This window comes from Photinus pyralis, unplaced genomic scaffold, assembly GCF_008802855.1.
Source record: "Photinus pyralis isolate 1611_PpyrPB1 unplaced genomic scaffold, Ppyr1.3 Ppyr1.4_LG2, whole genome shotgun sequence".
Lineage (NCBI taxonomy): Eukaryota > Metazoa > Arthropoda > Insecta > Coleoptera > Lampyridae > Photinus > Photinus pyralis.
Window position 1 is genome coordinate 12083326 of NW_022170403.1, and position 9420 is coordinate 12092745.

General features: G+C 35.5%; 1 protein-coding gene across 1 annotated transcript; it reads left to right on the forward strand.

Moving 5' to 3' along the window:
* Window positions 1-330: 330 nt before the first annotated feature.
* Window positions 331-4235, forward strand: LOC116164959 (early endosome antigen 1-like). The gene is made up of 9 exons (XM_031479216.1): window positions 331-532; window positions 595-869; window positions 973-1074; window positions 1128-1316; window positions 1366-1669; window positions 1726-1903; window positions 2543-2804; window positions 2934-3042; window positions 4069-4235. Exons 1-9 carry the CDS (start codon window positions 445-447, stop codon window positions 4176-4178), a joined length of 1617 nt encoding a protein of 538 aa, XP_031335076.1. The 5' UTR covers window positions 331-444; the 3' UTR covers window positions 4179-4235.
* The last annotated feature ends 5185 nt before the right edge of the window (window positions 4236-9420 follow it).

A 9420-nucleotide genomic window follows, 5' to 3' on the forward strand; every position in this document is an offset into this window, starting at 1 on the left:
TTCTTACCCCCTCTACCATTATATTCCCTCCATTAGTTTTCTAACTCAATGGTAGCGCCACGTCACCTCACGTTGCATCAGGAAGGTATGTTCCTGCCTTTAGGCATGAACAAGCTTTTGTATGTATTCTATTGCTAGTGTGGTTCATCCCTACACGAATATATTGATGACATTGATGCAGGCATTGACGAATACTAGTGACACGGTAACAAGGCATCATTATTATTATTATCATTGTATTTACAATGTTATTATATAAGTTTAGTTTATAGATAAGTCCTTTAGTAAATATAGGTACTAAAAAAGTTCGTAACCCGTTTTCAAAGGGAATGGTCTGCTTCGGTAGGGAACCTAGAGCATAATAAAAGTTTGATCAATAGCTGAAATAACGAAGATGTAGACTTCGGCAATTGTACATACTAATAAGCATAGAAAATAAGCAATATGAGCGGAAAACATACGAAAAAATCAACAAGCATTTCGGATGTGAACAAACACATTTTAGAAATAAAGAAAAAAATTCAATTATCAGGTAACCAACCACATTTTATTATCGTATTTAGGTAAATACCTACGAATAGCATTATGTTCTAGAGGGTCAAAGGAAGGCGCTATTTGAGGTGCGTGAAGCAGAATATAAAGGAAATTGCAACGAAATTGCGAAACTTAAAAAAGAAATATCGGAAATATTGGTTCTGCTTAATGAACAAAAATCCAATAGAGCCCAGAAGCGAATTAAAAGTGGTCGTCTTAAAAGTACAGTTGGGGCATTGTGCGAGAAACCTTCCTGGATAACCCAAGAAATGTTAGATCTTCACGTTATAGATAAAGGCAAACAACATGATCTAATTCGTTATCAAGTTCGTCAGGTAGGTAGGGTAGGTACTATTGTACAAAACCAATGCTGTAGTTATTATAAAGCATTCCCTAAGTTGCACTGACCGATTATACTATACGCATTTTCAATTACAGAAACAATTATATTTAGCAAAACTTGCCAAAGAATATCAAAAGCTTGCATTGGAAAAAGGGAAAAAACTTTTAATACAAAAGGTAGAAATACCATTCAAAAATGTACGCAAGTGTCTCCATATGCATTATATGGTATTAAAATTTAACCCCCCTAGATTTCAACTGAATTGCAAAACAATATGCACGCAATTAAAATTCAATGGAGGGAAGCAGCACACGTTAACACTCGATATAAAGACATAATGACATCTTTGCAACAAGATGGGGCTAGATTTGAATTTAACATGAAATGTATCGAAAATCAACTCTGTGTCCAAAGAACTGAAATAGATAGACTTCAAAAGGTACCTGTAGAGACTTTTGTTTACTGTAATATACTGTTTTTGCCTTTAGATTGCAGAAGAGGCATCCGAAATGCGTGGCCGAGCACGTACAGCACTGGTTCAACAAGAAAAATCCGCTTTAAACGCAGCGAAATCTAGAGATCAACAAGAATCGGAAGGACGATTATTAGTAGAGAAGGGACAACAAGAATTGGAAAAGTTGGAAAGAAGAATATTTCAGTCCGGAAAGGTTCCAATAAGACCCGAGACGGATAGTAAACTCGAAAATAATGTAGTAGCTGAACAATCGACACCTTCTCCTCAAAATGATGACGTTATTGTAGACATATTTGAAAGTCTTAAACAAGGAACTGGTATGTATTATAATTATAGTATTTACTGTGCTCGCACGAACAGGCATATTCTTTAGGGGCAACAACAACGGAAGAGGTTTTAGAACGTTTTCGAGCTCAACGGGAAACTGACAGCAGACTGAATAACTTAAGAAATAATTCCGAAATTGAAAAACGACATTTAGAAAAAACTCAGGAGGTTTTGAATTTTGAACTTGAACAACATAAATATGCAGAAACGCGTGATGAGGAACAGTAAGCATTTATATGTATGTAGCATCCTAGACTAAATGAACTAAAATATAGTACTGAGTTCAAAATGTAGTAGATATGTAGCTGACTAAAGTAAAAATAATATGCAATTAGCGATTACTACCTTTGCTTAGGCGAGTTTTACATTATTACAGAACTAGTAGAAGCTTAATTGTAGCAGTTCGCTGCGACTGCTACAGCAGATCTTACATTAGGCAACACATGCCACAGTGACCAACTACAAAATGAAATAAACTGTTTTGCCAGAGTTACTCATGGTGCCTGGTGGGTGGGATTTACCTTGTTTTATATAACCAAACTTATTCAATATTTTAAAAATTAAAAAAAAAACTGACTGATGTTACCGTCTACCGCGTCTTTCCCTTTTTTTTTGTAAGAAGAAAAGATACGAAATTCTATGATTGGATTTTTGGAGACCTATTATTTCATTACTTTTTGTTAGGTACTTATTTGTTAACAAAAATTGAAGATTAAATTTATAACTATTAAATTCAATGGCTACAAAGGTTCCGTTTATCGTTGTCAAATCGGAATGTCAAATTTTCAATTTCGCAGTATATGTACAAAATCATTTCAAATGCATTAATATAAAGTATACCTTAGATTATTGTATCTTTCTAGAAATTTAGAGCAAGTGGAGCAATTTGAGAAATTAATACAAGAACAAGAAGAGTTGCAGAAAAACTATGAGAACCAAAAAGAAGAGACGAAAACAGTTATACGGCATGTCGGTGCGTGTTTGGACAGCTTATACAGAGGCATACATCCGCTGTCCACTGTCGAACAAAATTCAAAAATGGCGTTGCAAAGAGTCGAGGCCGAACTTTGTGAGATAATTTCAGAATTAAATCAAGCGAAACCTTCCGTGAAGTACCCTGCAATGGTAAAGTATCCAAATACTCACTATGCAAAAATTGTATAAAATACATTGAAATCCATTCAAATTCATAATTAATTTTGCTAGATATAAGACAAGACAAGACTTACTACAGTGCACGAAACTTTGTTATAGATTGAGGTGTTGGAGATGGATGAGGATAAGTGGTTACCACCACCCTATGGAGGCTTGGTAGCAAGAACTCCAGTTCCTCAAGAAGAGTCACCTATCCCACAACCAATTGGTTAGTATGAATTTGATTAAGCTTTTTTAGATCTAACTGGAATCAATTTCCAAGTTGGTTCTACAATCGGTTTGGCATCTTAGCTAGGCTAGCTGTGGTGAGTGAATGCAACGCTCGAGGCAACGCTATTTGATTTAAATGAAACTGTTGAGTGCGAACTAAAAGAGGCGCAACTTTATTAAATTAGATGACACTTGTTAAAAGGCACCGAGATTGCCGCAGTTGTAGTAAGCGTTCATGTTGTTGAGTTGAGCGACGATTAAGCATCATAGCACAGAAATATACTCAGACTTTTTTTTAATTTGGCGGCTTTGCGGTGTCTTACTACGCAAAGTAACTAACTCACCGATGAACCTTCGCGAAATCAATTTGTGCCAGTTTATGTTCATTGCATTAGCATTCCATTTTTCAGTTCTCTGCATCAGAGTTGTGGAAAGCTTCGGTGAGTGAGATGAGGAATATGTATCGCAAATTTATATTATATTTGTGCCTCTTTATTGTTTCTCACTCAACGCTGAAACTTAATTTATCTTTATTTATCACTGAGGGGTTTATGCAATTCACAGTTGGTGTTGCTTAGTTAAACCACAGATAAATTTTGGGTATTTTATCTGTGGTTAAACATATCCTCCATATGCCATTTAATTATTTAAATGTAGACACAATTAAACTTTCAATCGTTGAGCATAATTATAAATATAAAACAAATACATATACAAAAGATAAAATACAAGGATTGAAGTTTCTGTAATTACTTAACGTCCGACGAACCAAATTTCAAAAATTTCACACACTTAAGGGTAGGTATATCTTAAGAGATAAAGATTGGTGATCCCCTCGGTCATCCCTTAAAGTAAACTAAATCTTAAGATAAATGAAATACTTGCATAAACACCTTGAACTTGAAGTCCTTCTGTTTCATCTTATAGGTAAATTAAATAGCGTTGCACAAACCACAAACCCATCATACTTATCATTACACACAACTCAAATATGTGGGTAAAATAGGGTTTTATTTGTGTTTAGGATCTGATGATGATGAAGAAGTGCCGACTCGAGGTTACCTTAAACGTCAAGCTCAATTGGTAGTTGATGCGAGATTGAGGAGAAAAAATATACGTTTTCAAAGAAAATAAAAACCTCTTGAAGCTACATTCTAGTTAGGTGAATTATGTGTAATTGTATATATAACTCTCGCCAGGAAAGATTACCGGTCACAGCACACCTTGTGTCGATTTACAATCTATGTTTTTCTTAAGATGCGAGCGACTTCCGGAATAGGATCGCGCCAATGTTTAATGAAAAGTCTTTTTGTTCAACATTGACACGATACTGTGCGATCAAAAATGAGTTGCTGTCGAGTCGCCTTTGGAATTTTTGTTGACATGGCAAATCGTACTTAACTTGAACTTCCAAAGGCGACTCGACAGCAACTCATTTTTGATCGCCCGTTACTATCCCGGAAGTCGCTCACATCTTTAGAAAAACATAGATTGTAGACCAGGATCAAGTGTTCTATGACCGGCAATCTTTCCTGGCGAGAGGTTTACTACCCACACATTTATAAGATTGCAGTAGAAAACGTGGTTTGCCATTTAATTATTGTAAGAGATATGTATATCTAGTTCCTTAATGGTGAACATCTAAATGAATAAATAACGATTTTAATATTTTATGGGATAAAGGGTCCTATTCTTGAACTTGTGACTTCCGTGTGAGTGAGTGAATATGACGTCATGTCGAACGATTTTCATACTTATATATAATCTACCCATATGGTTTTTTTAGATACGACATGCTTAGTATACACTATACAGCCATTTCGTGCTACGTTTTCGACTTAGACCGTTCTGCGCAGATGCCGAAGACCAAGGCATTTTTATAACGAAGCTTGTTTATGTATTTATTTCTCTAGGTACTCACGAGGAAGTTTATTATCAGTGTGATGGTGCTCAGCTTGATTAGATCTAACTGTTTCCGTGAGAAAAGTACTTAATAGTTAATACAGTCCGATGCTTTGCTGTATTTGTTACTTTCTTACCTCTGGCCCGCTACCGGACGGTGCGTAAGCTATATGAGAATTAAAGGGCCCTCTAACGACAGTTTTGCCAGAAACGATCGAAAGCGTCAATAGCGACACATAAATTAAGTAATACTACTTACATAAATTTAACCCTGAGAAGGGGGTGAAAAGCACCCCAAAAATGTTAAATGGGAAGGGGTAGTAAATGTTAGATAGGTCGAAAGGAATGTTCATTATGTTTCAGAACTGTTTTTATTTTTCAAATCCGATATCAGTAGTTCCAGAGAAAACTCGACTTAAATGGATTTGCAGAGCCGTTTTAAATGTTTATTAAGTAGGCGTTGAAGCTGAAATAATTGAGCTTGTGAGTTGTGTCAGAAAAGAACATCTGACATAAGTGCAATATACACAAGCAATGAAGCGAATTTGTGATTAACTTGTTTAATTTTGTGGTAAATTCAAAAACAACGAAGGTTTACATTATAGCTCAAAGGGTGGAAATTGTTTCGATTTTTTTAAATGGCGATTCTGCCTTCACAAATTCGCTTCCTGCAATCCCGCACCAAAATTTCAATCCCGGTATTTGCGGGATCATCAGATAGTAATCCCGCTGAATCCCGGTATTTGCGGAATCCCGCAAAATTTTAAAAACATTCGGAAATAAGCAATTTTGTGCAGTTAACGGAATATTCTCAAGAAAACACATTGCTTTTCGCGGAAAGAATGCATCACCTCCGCCGTCTTCTTGTCGCCGATGAGTGATCTTTTATGGCCCCTCATGTCTATTTGAATTTCTAGAATATTCGCTGCAATATTTCCATACGGCTACTTCACTACTAAAGTCTTTTATAAACAATCGACGAGTCCGACATTGTCTACAAGAATAACGGTTCGTGCGTTTGAAAACAGTAACAAAATAAGTCCGATTTGCGCACTCACTTGCTGTTTAACAAAGTTAATAACAGATACGGGTTTGCGCGTAATTATTGCATGAACTGCAACAACAAAAACGTGTGAAGTAAACAAATTCGCAGAGGTGCTAATGATGGGGGTAAGCGAAAATCCCGCCGGATCCCGCTCCATTAACGTACGGGATTAATCCCGCAAAAAGACTGCGATCTCGGTATTGCATTCCCTAGTACGCACTAAGGTGAATCAAAAATTCAAATGCGAGACGTTCGCAAAATGGTACAAACATGCGTATACAAGTGGCACCACGCTCAGAAAGTCCCTGACAGGGCGTGTCCGAGGGCGCTAGAAATTTAGTCTTGAAAAAGACGAGTTTGTATAAAACTGGAGACGGAAAACGTGAAGTAAAGTAAATACAAGAAGCAAAGTGTAAGCTAAAATAACGTAAAGCGTCAACTGTCAAAGAATAATTAATAATATGGCGCGGAATGTATCGCGTAATTTTGCAGAATTTCTATTGGCCAGCCTGAATTATTTCAAAATTAGTTCGCATATTTTCCGGGGCTTTTCTGAGCATGGTGGCACTGTGCTATATGCGATGAAACATGAGTTGCTGTCGAGTGTCGAGTCACCTTTGGAATTTTTGTTTACATAGGAAATCGTACTTAAGGGTGGAATTGAAGTACGATAAGTTGCCTAACCAAAACTTGGATTTTTATTTCGTGGTTATTTCAAAATTTGACAATTTTATATCGAGAAATAAAGATGCACATACTAACATATGATGTATTGAATCATTTGAATGTATTCGTGATCAAATTTGACGCTAAATATTATAAATTGCACTATCACTTCTTTAAGATTTTAAATGAAAATTGATGAATTTGGTATCATTAGAAAGGTAATGTTACGCAGAATCAAATTTGCATAAGTGAATTATTAGCAAATGTATACGTGTTCTTCTAACCACGAAACAAAAATGTAAGAAAAAACGTCGCCATTACTGTCTTCTGCCGTTTAGTTTAGTATAGCTATTTTCACTCAGATGGCGGTAATGGCTGAAGGTATCCTAATGCAGAAGTCCTAAACTTTTTTTGTGTTAGGTGTACATTATGGTTCAATAGCATTAACGAAAGTAATGCGTGTGAAATCGATGTCATTCAACTTTTTTTTCACGACAGTTACGCTATTGTAGAATTATACCTGGAAACGCGTGTATCCACACCTACGAGTAAATTTCTTACTCGGAGATCCACACCAATCTATGTCACAATTCCGAGATCTCAATTTTGCCAATACTTGAAAAATTGAATCGATAATTTCGTTGCATCAATGAATAATTTTACAACCTACCAAAAAACAAAGGAATAGCAAAACAGAAAATTGTTGTCTATCAATTGCCTTTGAATAAAAGGCTACAACGATATACTTGTTTAAAGCCGTTCAATTTGAAATGTACTAATTTATATTTATTTATTTCTAATAGTTTATCTTATTTCTTCACTTGAATTTCACAGTGGGATCTGTGAACAGGTGTTGAACCTCCAAATGTGAACTGGTATTTACCGCCACCGCAGGCACTTTAACTGTTTGTTTCTGAAATAAGGGTTGACAAACTTGACAACCTAATTGCACATTGTGAATAACCGGATTGTAGGTAGATAGTATACTCGGCTAATACGGTTACCATTGTGTAACTTTCTTACTTATTTTAAGATGGAAAGGTACCTATAGTCGGTTTTTGGATTCTCAGAAAATAGGATGGCGGTGATTTCTTGTCGATTACCTACCTACTGATGAGGAAAATTCAAGGTATTTTAAAGGAAAAGATAAGTGATTCATACAACCTGTAGCATTCTTCATTCGTTTAGAACGAGAATATTCAAATAGGGAAAATTACCAACCCCCATAAAATATATTTAGTATAAACGCTAAACTATAAAACAATAATCAAATAATTATAAATTAAGAAATAAGAGATAACCCCTTATCGAATTTCAATAGTAGGGATAGGTACTACAACTACCACAGTAATACATGCACCAAAAAACTCTATTTATTTATTTAAAATAATTATGGTATGCAGAGTGCCTGAGCGGCGTTTACAATTAGAATTTTTGGCAGTAAATCTAAGCAGTGTACGTACTATGGCGTTCATGAATCACAGCATTCACATCAGCCCCTAAAATCTAATAATAAGACCGGTTTGGCATGATCCTACCAACATTAGAACATATCAATACGAGGATCACGTTTTAAGTATACGAGTATACCTATAAAGAAGGAAACAAAGATTTTTGAAACAAACGGTTTGTTACCCTTTTAATAATTAATATACGCTTACATGTGTCCATACAACAATTTCAAAGCATTTTTTTCTTCTACTACTCATTTTTATAAATTTTTCATACCTAAATATCTTGAATACCGGAGTTTTGTCCATCTTTTAAAAACTTCAACCGACCACAACTGCATTATGCAAACCAATTATTGTAAAGAGCGCTTTTTAATTCTACGTATTCGTATTGGACATCCTAAAAGGAATTCACTGAGAGCCTTGTAGTTTCCACTTTGTTCATAAGTTTCTTCCATTAGGCATTCGCTCTAAACAAACTACCCAAACAATTTTTAAGCAGTCACAATAAATAATTTATAAGTGACCTGTTTGGAAAAATATAAAATGTGACCCGCGTAAGTAATAAAATTTCATGTTTATATGCCCATTTAACTTTTGATAATGTATTGGAACATGTAACAAGTACACTATATAATAACTGAAGAGAGGAGAAGATGCTGGAACAAAAATAACGAGAATAGTGTTTGTTTCCCTGAACAAATATTCAAGCAAATATCCACTGGTTTATAGTACTTAGGAATAGTAAAAATTCACAGATTGCGCAATCCTTGTAACCGTCGGAGACATTGGAAATGATAACCGTAGGTATAACCTATAAAGTTATATATAACCCTTCACACGGAATAATCATGCTCCACTCGTACGCAAGCTCGCTCGTGTCGCAAACGTAAACTTTCTGAATAATAAGCGGCGTAAGTACATGTTGTAGTACTATCAAGGGAGATGTGCGGGAATTTTAAATTCGAATTAACAAAACCCCTGCGCACTGTTAAGTAAGTACCGTATCGACAGTGTCCGCGACTTTTCCTGAATCTATACCGATTGCAGTCGAGTACGGTACAATCAGCACTAGACGCGACACCACTGTCTTTTTTTCTACTCGGCAAACCTGGTAAATTCATACCCATAAAACATAAGCATTTCCAATGCTAATAAGAAAGTTGGCATGCGCAAAACAATGTTCTAAAAAAGTTTGATTAGGTACTTCTTTTGTAAACCAGCAGTGTAATCACGGATCACGCTGGTGAATTGATGGAAATTTTAGTTGAATTTCTAAATTGATACTTAAATTATCATTTGTATTGTCACT

Bases quoted from the DNA above. Each gene is read 5' to 3' on its own strand.
- LOC116164959 (XM_031479216.1), top strand. From the start codon at position 445: ATGAGCGGAAAACATACGAAAAAATCAACAAGCATTTCGGATGTGAAC. The intron at 1,075-1,127 runs GTACGCAAGTGT...TAACCCCCCTAG, and splicing joins TAGAAATACCATTCAAAAAT to ATTTCAACTGAATTGCAAAA. The intron at 2,805-2,933 runs GTAAAGTATCCA...ACTTTGTTATAG, and splicing joins CCGTGAAGTACCCTGCAATG to ATTGAGGTGTTGGAGATGGA.